We start from the raw sequence: 13,431 nt of genomic DNA, 5'->3' as shown, positions 1-13,431 counted from the left end.
CCTCCGTTCCAGTCTCTTTTACCTGGTCTGCTGCAGTCAGACGTTAGGTCCTTCAGGCGTAAAGGTGTCAACCTCTAATTCAAGATTCAAGATTCAAAAAAACTTTATTGTCACACATAGTGATAGAAAATTGTCTTAGGTTAGTGGCTCAAAAATTACATAAAAAACAAACAAACAAAACGAAAGAAGCATAAACATAAAATTGCATTAAAACACAACAGTCCATGAATAAATGTCTGTTTGACCATGTTCAAGATGGACGTCGCAGTGGGAATAAAAGAGTTTTTATATGTTCTCTTTTAGGTTAGAGGTTCCTCCTTCTGTCCGTTAACTCTCAATTAAAATAATGATGAATCTTAAATATTTTCTTTACAAACACTGAACACAGTGAGGGGGCGGGGCTGCACGGAGAGCACCAGCAGGTTTATAGATTACTGATTGCTGAATGAGATATGAAAGCCGTCAAAGGTCACATTTGGCTACAAGGCCACAGACAGAAACAAAGAAAGAGCCTGAGAGAGTAGACGAACAACCTTCAACAACACACCTGTGTGGCTGCATGAATAGGCTGCGATCGCCGTGAAAAGAACGGATCTGCTTCAGGAAACAAGTAACGGACACCTTCACGTGGACTGAGGAGGAAGACTTAACCAGAACCTAAACACTGCAACAAACACACGGTGACTTTCAGCTTCATTAATCTTCTGTTCAGCTTTTAGCCAGAGCCACAGGGTAAAATCTGTTTTCATCAGCTTTTATCACAGATGCTCTTTTTAAGCATCACAACTTTTATCCCTCAGACAAAAGGATGCCAAGCACACTCAGGTTTGTAATGCACAAAATGACAATGTACCTGGAAGTGTACCAGAGAGAAGAGAACGTGGGAGGTTGGCGGGAGGTGTAGACAGTGCAGGTAGTGAACAAACAGACTACAGGAAATAAAATGCAGCATTTACAGGAAACCCATGGGTAAACACCCTTCCAGGTGAGTGTTGGACAGCAGCCGTTTGACTGCAGGAGGTGGAGGTGAAGAGAGTCCATCAGCTCGGAGACAAAACCTGGACGATGCTGGTTCTCCTGCTATAGGTCTCCTCCAGGTCCGGTTGCGTTTGTTCTTCTTCTCAGTCCATTCAACTAATCAATCTTCATTTCACCAAGCTAATCTAAGCAACATCACTACTGCTTCCTGGAGTCCTGAGTACATTCTGTATATTAAAAATGTCAGACAGCTACTGATCAGGTGAACTGGTGTCCAGGCTTCAGTTTCCATTTGGAAAACTGTTGATCTGTATGTTCCAGTGTGGACCTGATAACTGACCCCAGATAGATGCTACTAAATGCATCATTTTTAAAGATATGGACCAAACAGATCTGCAGAGAATTAGCTGCTGATCCTCTGTAACTATTAGAGGCTGGTGGTGAAGAACACCTGAACAGTTCTGTCAGGAGTGAGGGGGAAAGTGAGACAGATTTGAAGACCACCATCAGTACAGTTAACACTGAACACTGCGCTGATGCTTCTTTTGATTCTCATGCAGGTTTTGTTCTATTGGTTCTCTGGCTGGTTCTCTGACTGGTTCTCTGACTGGTTCTCCCACTGGTTCTTCCATTGGCTCTCCCAGTGAACAGCCATGCTTGGAAGAACAGGAACCTTCAGTGGACGTTGCAGGTTTGACCTCAGACAGTGCTGCTCTTTCTCCTCTCTTCCACCTCCCCCTGACCTCCCCAAACATTATTACCCAGCAGGCAGTGGGGGCAGGAATTACAGGAGGGGGCAGGAGGCGGGACAGATGAACTCTGCTCAGATCAACCGCATCCTAAAGGTGAGACAGATCTGTCAATCAAGCTGTCAATCAATTAACTAGTCAAACTACTGAACTGTCTGTCTGTCATCTATTGCCAGGCCAACGAACACAGCCACAAACTCCCAAGAGGCCCCGCCTCCCATGGTGTCCTGGGTTTCCACAGCAACATGTTGCCATCCAACCACCCTGGCGAGGATCGTCGCAGCAGCGCAACCTGCCTCCCGGGCCGTGGTGGCGTGCTGCTCGGTGTGTTCGATGGCCACGCAGGGCCGGCATGCGCCCACACCATCAGCCAAAGGCTCTTCTATTACATCGCTGTGGCAACACTGCCGCTGAGGATACTGGCGGAGATCGAACGGGCGGTGGAGGAGGAACGGGCTGTACCGCCATTGTTGGAGTGGCACAAACACCCCCAAGACCACAGTTGCCCTGATGGAGGAGCGATCTCCTTCCACAGCCTCCGAAACTACTGGCAGGAGAGGCTGGAGGACGAAGGCCAGGAGGAGGAGGAGGAGAAGGAGGAGGAGGTAACCAGGGGTCCAGACATGTCAAATTAATAAACCAGACTAGAGGTCTTCACAGGTTCCATCTTGGACACAAACAATGGAAAACCTGAACCTGACATGCATGAATTAATTTTTTTTTTTTAAAAGAGACCTTATTTAAAAGTGAGCAACCAGACCTGAACAGAGTGAGATAACTTGACTCAGGTCCTGGGTTGGGTCTTAGTTACTAGGAACCAAATGGACCTGTGAAGACTTCTAAACTAGACAACAGTGTTCAGACAATCTGACTGTCAAATATGTGTGAAGCCTGACATCTGGAGGTGAAAGCAGGTACTGACCGGTCCAGCTGCTATTGGCTGATCTCTGGTACCAGGTGAGAGCAGATCAACATATTCACTGTGACACGATGGTTTCCGTGTCTACAGTTTGTTGGATTCATGATTAAAAATATTCTGTATTGTTATGTAATATTAAGTTGGTCCTCATCAGCTCTAAAGCTTTCATGTCCTGTGATGTCATTATCTGTCTCCTGTCTGATTGGTTACAGGATGGCGGCAGGGTAACATCAGCGCTGGTGAATGCTTTCTGTCGCCTCGACTATGATCTGTCTGTGGAGGCCCAGGTCCACCTGTCCATGTCCTCACCCAGGTCCTGATTTCTACACTCCATCTGTTTGTCTCCTTTAAACTTCAGTTTAAACTTTACTGTGACAGGTTTGGATTTTTAAAGTCTATCTGAAAGAAACAGTCTCATGTCCATCTCTCCATGTAGTGGTCTCTTCCTAACATGAATGCACTCTAAGAGATGGAGGAAGAAGTCCAACATTTGTCAACACCACAACAAACCTGTTTTTTATGTTGTGTTTGAGAGAGTGCCGTTCAGCTGTGGGAGAGACATTAATAGAAAATATAGATTTTCTTTGACATTTACATATCAGTGCCTTACTTATCACCAGCTGAATTCTCCCTTTCTGTCCACAGACGGGTGTCTCTCCCTGGGGAAGGGTTGTCTCTCTCCAACCCCCTCCGGGTGGCGCTGTCTGGCTGCACTGCCTGTGTCGCCCATATCTCCAACGGCATCCTACATGTGGCCAACCTTGGTGACAGTCGGGCTGTTCTGGGTGTCCAGGAGCCGAACGGGGGCTGGTCAGCGGTCAGCCTCACCAATGACCACAATGCACAGAACCCCGATGAGCTGCAAAGGATCCTGGGAGAACACCCGCAGTCTGAGAGCAGGACAGTGGTCCGCCATGATCGCATGCTGGGTCTGCTGCTGCCGTTCAGGGCGTTCGGAGATGTCCGCTTCAAATGGAGCGCAGAGATGCTGAGTCGAGTCTACGAAACTCGACCGGATGTCATGTCTGCGGTCAGCGAGGCTGTCCGGATGCTGCCGCCACACTACCTGACACCACCCTACCTGAGCGCCCAGCCGGAGGTCACCCGACACTGCATCAGACCTTCTGACAAGTTCCTGGTCCTGGCGACTGATGGACTATGGGAGCTGATGCACCGACAGACTGTGGTCCAACTGGTGGGGGAACAACTGAGAGGTCAGAGAACTAAGATCCTCACTAAATCTATAGTAAACTGAACATCTGAGTCTAAACCGGACTGACTATAAATATATATATAATCACACTGAAATTATAACATCTCAATTACTGCAAGACAAATAGATCTTAAATGTGGATTTGAAAGTGTTTGAAATTCATGACAAAAATCATCATACAATCTGTCAATGTGTTTCTTATGGATGGAAATATAGTTTGCTCGGGACCCCCCAGAAACCCCCTCAAGGCCTCCTGGGGGTCCGCGGACCCCACTTTGAGAACCATTGCTTTAAAAAAGTTTATGGAATAATAAGGAGGTGTGAGTGTTTAGACCGCCCGAAGGAGTATTGTGTTGCATTTGTGAGGAGGATAGTAGCATCCCCGGTTTATTAATGTACTTGTACTGTAGTTCACCTAATGCACCTTGAACACACCGTAGGAGCTAACAGAAAGAGAAAACAAAAATAAACAAATGAACATATAATACTAACTTCTCATATGATAGGCTTGTGATAACATACAATTTTACATTTGCTCCAGAGAATAAATTTATCTTTATCATAGGTTATTTCCATTTATACAACAGTTAGTTCCGACCAAGCAATTTGATTGGACGAGAGGCATTCCATGAGTGCTGATACGTACAGAGTACAACAGCACTGGGACTTTTAACGACATGTATCACTCCGCTATTAACCGTTAGTTAGCGTTGCAGTAACGGTCGTTATCTATCTCAGATTGTAACAACAAACTGTTTAAAATAGGTGTTTCGTGAAAGGAATACCCACTTTAAACCGTTCTAGCTCAATGACGATTTCTGATAGTGCTCAAAATAATCGTATTAAATTCAATATTCAAATGTTCACGTTTTCTGTTCCGTCGTTAAAGTAAACAAAAACATGCACGTCTCTGGATAAACGATAGCTTAATTTATAATTGTACTGCAAAATTATAAAATAAATGCACTGCATGAAAAATAAAATGAAACACATACCAACCTTGTGCCTCCATCAACCATTTGCTGAACGAACAAATGATATCAAAATGTCCTTCTAGAAAGCACTATGTTACCTCGCTCTATTTTTGTTTTCCTTGCTGCTATTATCTTACTTCAAAATATTAGCATGCCCTTTGCAATAAAACCAGCCCAAAAAACTAAAACCATTTGGCTTCAGTAAATATGTATAAAATGATTAAACATAAGGCTATCACATTATGAAATTATGCTTGACCACACTAGAGGTCATTTAAAATCAGCCAAAATATGGATATGAAGCTGGTGCATCGAGCTATAGACTAATAGATGGAGAAAAGTAGAGGACTAAGGATGGAGCCCTGAGGGACGCCTAAGTATGGAAGTGAACCGTTGTAAGATAACCTGATTAACAGTGGTCAGTTGTATTTAACAGTCTATTACATATTGTAGGGGAGTCACAGTGAAGTTTATATTATTCCCCTGTTGTTTACGTTAAAGTGAGGCACCTCACACCCGAGACATCACTTGGAGGGTAGAGGTCAGTTTAAGTTTAAATGATGAGAGGAGTTGGAGTGTAAGTGTAAACAGCAGAAGTTGTTTGTCTTTGTACAGGCATTCAGCAGCAGAGACCCATAGTTCCCAGCATGGGCATGACACTGGGCGGCTTGCAGCACCTCCTGCTGGAGAGGAGGGGACGAGTTATGTCTGTGCTGGAGGACCAAAATACTGCCACGCATCTGCTCCGCCATGCCTTGGGAGATGATGGGTATGGGGCAGTGGCACCAAACCGTCTCGCCAAGATGCTGAGTCTACCAGCAGATCTGGCCAGGAGGTACCGCGATGACATCACCATCACTGTCATACACCTAAATGAGCCCGATGTTTAATCAGAGCAACTGTGGGAGTTAACCTGCTCAATAACCAGGTAACAAATTATTATAATAAACTTTTTTACTCTAAACTAAAAACTACTTTTACTCTAAAATCCTAAATAAAATAAACTCCTGGTTCAGACATTATGGTTTTTCCTCCAAAATTAGGTCCTGTATGTTTTTTTTTTTTTTACCCCATTTATATCAGCAAGGCTAGGCTAAATAACAGAAACACCTCTTTGTATAATGCAGCACAGTTCAGCAGAAACACAGACTACAGCCTCTGGAAGGATAAGTTGAATCAACACGTCTACGAAACAATTTTTACAGTAGAACATTCATGAAGGAGGATTTATTACAGGACAGTCGGAACAGACTTAGTCTGAGCTGGGTGGACCTAATAAACTGGACCCTGGGTGTGTATATACAAAACTGTACAGAAGGTATGTTCAGATTCTTCTCCATCATTCCCACCAGGAGGTGTCTGATCATTCTGCAGCAGGACAGTGACTCCAAACATACAGCTGGAGTCATAAAGAACTATACTCAGAGACAAGAACAAGGAGTCCTGCAACAGATGGTCTAGTCCCCACAGAGTCCTGATCTCAACATCATGGAGTCAGTCTGGGATTACATGAAGAAGACATAGAGAAAGACTTGAGCCACAGAATAACTGTGGCAGGTTCTGGAAGATGCTGAAACAACCTACCTGCCAAGTACGTGAAGAACTATGTCCAGGTGTACCAAGGAGAATATTTCACTGTTTGCAGAATGAATGTTTGGAAATCAAAAATGTGATATTTCCTGTTGATATACTTGCAGGAGACATAAAGTAAGTCTATGACAAATGTTTTTGTGAAACATTTGAAGAACAGACTGCAACAAACACCTACTGCATGTCTTCCTGCACAATTAACAGTTCTGTTTTTTTTTATGCTTTTCACAGAAAACTGTGTGTAAACAGACTTCACTGCTCAGACACTGAATGAACCATTTCCACTGGTCCAGGTTTTTTAAATAATTATTTGTTTATGCAGCTTTGACCTTTTGTTTGTAAATTATTTAATGATCCAGGTTATGATTAGTATTTCTTGCACTATGTAGAAAAGTATTTATTTACCAAAATGTAGGAAGAATGAAAATGACGTACTGACCTACACATCATTTTCACCCTCACATATGGTTGAATGTGATAAAAAGTTGTATGTATGTTTCATTTGTAAATCAGACCATAGTAAAGATAGACCCACTTCTTTTTAACTAGATGGTGAATTTGAAAATAAATAGTATGATATTTTCATGTGGTGTCCGATCAGCTGCAGCGTCCGATCACGAGCAGGTTTCTATAAAGGACTATACATCACAGGTGTCAGGGTCCTCGTTAATCCTCCCAGCCAATCAGAATCCAGTACTCTCAGTGATCATGGTCTACGTACAGCGGGATCCAAAAGGCTGGTGTGAAAGTGACTTCACTGGTTGTACATTATGTAAAAAAAAAAACATAATGTCCTGTCAGTAGAAGACAAGGCAGCAGCTCTGAGTGACTTGAAAATAAAATTTAATCAACATTTTTACAAAATCAAATCTCAATTAGAAAAACAGTTAAATACCAAACAGCTTCAAACCAACCAATCAGCTGATACCATCTTCATCATCACCAGCCAGCCTCCTCACAGCTCACAGAGCTCAATCATTGGATGATACTCAGGGAGGGGCAGGGCAGAAAAACAAACAAACAAAAAACAGCATCCTCAGACTCATCTGTGTCAACCAATAGGAGAGGATGATATAAAAGAGGGGCAGGCTCTAATGTCCAGTGTCCAATCAAAGGGCAGTGTTGTTGGTGAGTCACCGTCGTGGGGGCGCGGCCAGTAGCTGTGTGGCGGTGACTGACTCTGGGAACAGGTTGTGGTAAGTGGGCAGGGGGACGTACGCCGCCGTGATCATCTTACCTGGAACGATAGGTGAGACATCAGAGCTGTTCTCTGATTTGTCCACAGCATAGAACACAGGTGTGATGTGACAGGAAGTATTACCTGCAAAGTATCTTCCGTGTAGGCCGTTGACGGCAGCCATGGCAGCTGGGATCGATGGACACTTGACATAGACGTTTCCCTGAACACAAGCAGAGGTCAGAGGTCAAACTGACAGGTCACAGGTGAGAAACGTAAAAAGGTACAGAATAAATCAAATTAAACTGTCTAAAAAATGTCCATTACAATATCCAGAGCTCGAAGTGATGTCCTGAAAAGTTTTAAAACGAACTAAAATGATTTTTTATCAAGAGTTGAATTTTCTTTCAATTGAATAACCAATTCATTGGCTAAAGCTCTAATGAATTCTACACAAGTCAAGGTGCCGTTAGTTGTGAATCGCCCTGTAGGACAGAGGTCACGTTAACTGCATTCATGTTCAGGTCAGAGGTCATGTGTACCTCAGTGGAGTTCTTGTCGACGTATATGTGAACGACTCCACCATGTTTGTTACACTCCTCTATGACATCATGCTGGATATCCATCTCCCAACCAGGAGCCTCCTCACTGAAACACACACAGAGCACAGTGTTCAAGTACATGACACCACACACATACACACAGATGCAGAGGAAGGCGTGTTTAAATTTATCAATTAGAGGCTAATTTACAGTCTGTATGTTCTCAATGCTGCTCAACACATACACATGAAAATAAACCTTACAGCACAGATCAATAAAAAATACAGTCAGACACACAGGCAGACAGACAGGTGTGTGTACCTGTTGGGGTTGAACATGTTAGACAGCTGGAAGCAGTGTGTGGCGAGTGGCTGAGAGGGAAGATTCAGAGCAGCCGAGTTCATGTTCATGTTGAGAGCCGGGTTCATTGCCGGGTTCATGGCCGGGTTCATTGCCGGGTTCATGGCCGGGTTCATGGCCGGGTTCATGGCCGGGTTCATGGCCGGGTTCATTGCTGGATTCATGGCAGCTGAAACACAAGTACACAGAGAATAAACACATACATTTGAAAAGTACAATCAGAAGGAATTCAAGTGACTATTACCCAAAGTTAATCTTTGTGTGTGTGTGTGTGTTTGTACCTGACACAGCAGCCATGGCTCCTATAGCGATAGCTCCACTCATCTGTAGAGCCTGCTGAGCAGCAGGAGGGATCTGTAGACCTGTACCTGCATGACCACATGAACACAACCTGATACTCAGTCAGTCAGTCTCTGGGCTCAGCTGGAGGTTAAACGCGGAGGTTTATGTCAGCACGTGGATGCTAAAGCATTCTCACCCTCAGCAAGTCGGGCCATGAGCTGCAGGCGCCCTGTGGTTCCCAAGTCGATGCCGGTGCGTTCGAGCTCGTCGCTGTCGAGGAAAGATGACGCTGTGGAGGCGTCGGTCCGCTCCGTCACGTGACCAACCTTCATGGGACGACCAGCCAGCTCAAAGCCGTTCAGCTGCTCCAGAGCTTTCTTGGCGCACTCTGCATCTGCAAACTGACACACAGGAAATGAAACTAGAGTTCTGCTTCTCTGAACTGAATGTGAGTGGACATGTGGGTCACACATGTTGATGGGTGTTTCTTTTTGTACAGACTGTGAGTGTAATGTTATTTAACAAACCACAATGTAAAGAAATCAGGAGTACACAAACCACGACATCTGTGAAACAAACATGAGAAAACTTGGTTTTATCAATGTAAATGGATGGACATGAAATAATGTTTTGTGATATTATTAGAAAAGTTCTTGTAAAAACAGAATAATTTGGTATCTAAGAATAAAAGAATAAATATTTTAGATCAAGAGGAAAAATGAAAAAAGAATCTGATAAAAATGAGCTTCTGATTTCTACAAGAAACTGAGCAAATATTTTTGTCATGGAGGCCACAACACAGTGGTGTACAGGCTGACCAGGATGATTAGAATGAGAAGATAATCATTAAATTAATCAATCATATCAATAATCAATCATAACCCTGATGAAGAACTTACAGTGATGAAGCCATAGCCTTTAGATCGTCCAGTCTCACTGTCCATCATCAGCTGGATGCTCTCAATCTGAGAAACAACAAACAGAAACCAGCTGTCAGAGGTCTGTGTGTGTGTGTGTATGTGTGTGTTTTTCCATACACATAAACATATATAGTTATACATGTAGTTAAATATGTTGTTGACGCTGACCCGTCCAAACGGCTCAAAGATTCCTCTCAGCATCTCCTCAGTGATGTTGAAGTGCAGAGAGCCGACGTACAGTCTCATCGGTCCTGATGTTCCCTTCTGCAGGTTGTTGGCTGCTGCTGCTGCTCGGTTCTTCTCAGCCTGAAAACGTTTAAATGTTTTATATGAATCCACTGGTTACATCACTGTAGAAGTACGATTACATGACAATTACAGTTCTCTGTGAAGACAGTGTGGAGAGATGCAGACTGACAACTCTGGACAGAAGGAGGAGATCTGCTGCATTTAAACAGTACTAAAGAGTGTGTGTGTGTGTGTGTTTGTGTCTGTGAGAGAGTGTGTGAGTGTGCGTACCTGTGAGGCCTGTACAATGATGGGAACTCCCAGCAGCCTTTGCCCCGTCAGTCCAATGGCCAGAGGAACCGAGTTTGCCTCCACAAACTCGATGTAGGCAATGCCCTTCGACCTGCGGGAGTTCCTGTCAGAGATCATCCTCACGTCACGGACCTGCAGAGGGACCACAGCAACCGTTACCATGGCAACCATCCACCAGCAACACTATTACCAACACCAACATGGTGGTGACAGAGTGTAAAAAGACTACGGCTGCAACAATTAATTAATGGATCAAGAGAAAATAATCAAAATAATTTTGATTATCAATTAATTGTTTAAATCATTCTTCATCATGAGAATCATCTTCATTTGCAGCTCTAAGAACAATTAGTCCTCTGATGGGGGGTTATGTGTTGGATTATTTCTTGGCCAGCTGAGGCAGAGCCAGGAAATATTTTAGATCACGATCCCCTTAAAACGTTGACTTGTCAGAAACTAGAATCAGTGTTTTTTACCTTCCCCACAGCAGAGAAAAACTCCTCCAGGTCTCGAGGTCGTATCCTGGCTGCCAGCTGCATACAGAACACTGTCCGAGCATCTCGCTCCTCTGGAGTCAGGTTATCTATGGGCTGCCTATAGATAACAACATAGTCATCATTTTTGTTTGCACTGAAAACATTTAATGAAATTGATTATTGTTGAAACTGGCAATGCCCCAAAATGTATCAAACTGAAAGCTGTGACCCCCCAAAACCACGATGAACCATGAATTGAAATTAATTTTTGTGAACCGCTCTGCCCCTAGTCAGCATCATCATCATCATCATCATCATCATCATCATCATCATCATCAACACTTAAAGTTTTTACAAGCTGAGAAAGTCAAGACAAAGTCCAGCCTGTTTTTCTGTGGTACATAAACATGTCCTCAGCCTTCACAGATTCACAGTCATAAATTCTCTCACCTGATCGGACTCTTCTCTTTTCTGAAGGGACTCTTACTCCTCGTCCGCCGACGGCTGGAAACACACAGGTAGAGGTTTTATTTCATTTTTACCTTGGTGTCAGAAAACCTGTAATTTTGTTAAATGGATTTTAATTTTATTTCACCCATTTCAATATGTTTTTTTTTTTACTTGGCCTTTCTTTATTTTTGCCGGCCCTGCATATTATAATAATAATAATAATAATAATAATTATTATTATCATTATTATATTACCAGCTATTATAGTCGAGTTCATGGTAAATCTATTTATGCAACAGTATTAGTGACTCTGGAAAACTTCATAAGAATTCAAATAAACTATGACTATGAATGAAGAAATATTACATTAACATGTTTTAATTGCCACAATGAGACAGTTTCTGCTCTGGCCTCTTATTGTTATAAAAACACATAAAATACAAACACACTGACCCGTCACCATGACTATAATAAAAGTAACTAGCCTACAGCAAATTCTCTCATGTTCACAGAGCAGCGGTAAAGAGGAACTTTGTGAACCTTGATTTAAATGGACAGGATTTGTTATTACTCAACGTTAGTGATACTGACTGGATAGTATATACAGTCCTGTTTGCTGGTGGTGGACAGGGTAACTCACTGTTTGTGGTGGTCTCTGTAACGCCCGCCCCTCTCTCGGCTGTGGCTGCGGCGGCGCTCGCGGCTGCGACTTCTCCTTTTGTCTCTGCTGCGGCTGCGTTTACGCTCTCGACTGCGGGTCCTCTTCCTGTCTCGACTCCTGCTGCGTTTCTTGTCACGGCTGCGACTGCGCTTCTTCCTGTCAGACACAGAGTAGCCAATTACAGCGCGGCCTGCTGTCAAAGCTGACAGACGCTCTTTGGGCTGTATGGCGGACAGAACACACAGAAGCTGTGTCAAAATGTCACAGTGCACTGACAAGAGTCACCATACAATTCTCAGAATGTACTGACCTGAGGTCAGACATATAAAACTAAATTTTTGCAGGAAATGAGGTTCAAAAAAGTGGGGTCATCTTATAGTGGAACACGAGACAGTTGAATGCGATGTGATGCTTATGGGCTTATAGCATTAATGTTGCTAGGCTAAAGAGTTCACAGCATCTCCGACGTCTTTACTGCAGAAATGAACCAGGGAGAAAATCTGTCAAACAACCGAGAATCACAGCTGTCACAGATGATGAACTCAAAGTCTGAAGTCTGAAAAATACTGTCAGAGAAAACGATTCTGACCTTCAACAGTCTGACAGGAGAGAGTGAGAGTATGTGACAAGATACACTCATCTGGGTTTATATATGACAATGTCTCATGTCTCACTGTACAGTCGTGAGGAGCTATAAAGCTGTGGAGCTGGATGCACGAGCCTGATTTCACCTCCTACAGTTTGGCAGAAATGGTCATAGAAACAACCTGAATCAAGCGTTTGTACATCACTTCTTCTATGTGCTCCACCCCTCACTAAATAAGCCAATGACAACAACTACAAAGAAGAAGATGAAGTGTTGTATTAGACTGTGTCACATTGGTGAGGTTCTCCAACACAACAGGTGTCATTATGAGTGGTTGTGGCTTTTTATAAATCCCATATAATCAATTAATCCCATGCACCTGTAAACCATCACCATGGTGATATCTCAGTCATCATTCCTGAATCACACAAAGACGGTCAATGATTACTCATAGAGCTCTTATTGAAACAGATTTTACAAAATGCTTCACAATTCAAGGTAAAATGAAGAGATTAAACAGGGAAACGATGGCTCAGATGTAAATACAAAATAAAAATCACTCATTAGTAATTCATTGAAATCAAATCTATAAAAGTGCCTTTGATTTTTGGTAATAAACAACCAGTGACACTAGTTAACAACCTAAACAAACAGTTTTGCTCTAAGGTTAGAAATCATCTTATAGTAAATCTTGTCCTAATTTATTTCTACACATTATAAAAAGCAATGACACAAACACATAAAAACAACTTGTACACATTAAAACAACACGAAAAACAACAGTGCAGACAGGTACAGGGACAGACAGGTAGGCAGGCGTTGCTACCTCTTGGTGCGCTCCTCCTGTCCGTTGGGGCTCTGAGCCTTGTTGTCCTCCTATCAGGGTCGACAGAGAACAGCATGAGGAGGCAGACGCAACATTCAGGTGTCAGAGACGGGGGAGGAGGGGGAGGGGGGCAAGAGAGAATACACAATTTAATAAGTCACATTCAAACTGGCTGTTCTGTGAGGGGG

At 43.2% G+C, this 13,431-nt stretch overlaps 2 protein-coding genes across 4 annotated transcripts in view; one reads left to right on the top strand and one right to left on the bottom strand.

Annotated features, from left to right (window-relative positions):
* Positions 1-510: 510 nt before the first annotated feature.
* Positions 511-6,349, top strand: LOC111656527 (pyruvate dehydrogenase [acetyl-transferring]-phosphatase 1, mitochondrial-like). Its single transcript, XM_023408259.2, has 7 exons — positions 511-680; positions 1,539-1,823; positions 1,904-2,332; positions 2,859-2,959; positions 3,292-3,860; positions 5,449-5,761; positions 6,186-6,349. Exons 2-6 carry the CDS (start codon positions 1,632-1,634, stop codon positions 5,721-5,723), a joined length of 1,566 nt encoding a protein of 521 aa, XP_023264027.1. The 5' UTR covers positions 511-680; positions 1,539-1,631; the 3' UTR covers positions 5,724-5,761; positions 6,186-6,349.
* Positions 6,350-7,249: 900 nt separating this feature from the next.
* LOC111656526 (RNA-binding protein 39-like) overlaps positions 7,250-13,431 on the bottom strand; it is an 11,543-nt gene continuing 5,361 nt past the window's right edge. For all 3 annotated transcript variants that reach the window (XM_023408257.2, XM_023408258.2, XM_087174507.1), the window contains 13 exons: positions 13,244-13,293; positions 11,811-11,987; positions 11,171-11,224; positions 10,721-10,838; positions 10,224-10,376; positions 9,873-10,010; positions 9,684-9,749; positions 8,981-9,185; positions 8,784-8,870; positions 8,464-8,671; positions 8,143-8,248; positions 7,745-7,823; positions 7,250-7,660 (listed from right to left, as the gene is read on the bottom strand). In XM_023408257.2, coding sequence (XP_023264025.1) covers positions 7,557-7,660; positions 7,745-7,823; positions 8,143-8,248; positions 8,464-8,671; positions 8,784-8,870; positions 8,981-9,185; positions 9,684-9,749; positions 9,873-10,010; positions 10,224-10,376; positions 10,721-10,838; positions 11,171-11,224; positions 11,811-11,987; positions 13,244-13,293 — 1,545 coding nt within the window. In that variant the 3' untranslated portion in view covers positions 7,250-7,556. The remainder of the gene's footprint in view (positions 7,661-7,744; positions 7,824-8,142; positions 8,249-8,463; positions 8,672-8,783; positions 8,871-8,980; positions 9,186-9,683; positions 9,750-9,872; positions 10,011-10,223; positions 10,377-10,720; positions 10,839-11,170; positions 11,225-11,810; positions 11,988-13,243; positions 13,294-13,431) is intronic.

The sequence above is a fragment of the Seriola lalandi genome, unplaced genomic scaffold (assembly GCF_002814215.2).
Source record: "Seriola lalandi dorsalis isolate HSWRI2012SDOR001 ecotype SW California unplaced genomic scaffold, Sedor1 jcf7180002054358, whole genome shotgun sequence".
In the NCBI taxonomy this organism is placed as follows: domain Eukaryota; kingdom Metazoa; phylum Chordata; class Actinopteri; order Carangiformes; family Carangidae; genus Seriola; species Seriola lalandi.
The sequence above is the reverse complement of the archived record's forward strand: the minus strand, read 5'-3'. Positions and strand labels throughout refer to the sequence as shown.

Excerpts from the sequence above, each read along its gene's own strand:
- LOC111656527 (XM_023408259.2), top strand. The coding sequence starts at position 1,632 with ATGCTTGGAAGAACAGGAACCTTCAGTGGACGTTGCAGGTTTGACCTC. Across the intron at positions 1,824-1,903 it reads AGATCAACCGCATCCTAAAG|GCCAACGAACACAGCCACAA; the intron begins GTGAGACAGATC and ends ATCTATTGCCAG. Across the intron at positions 3,861-5,448 it reads GGTGGGGGAACAACTGAGAG|GCATTCAGCAGCAGAGACCC; the intron begins GTCAGAGAACTA and ends GTCTTTGTACAG.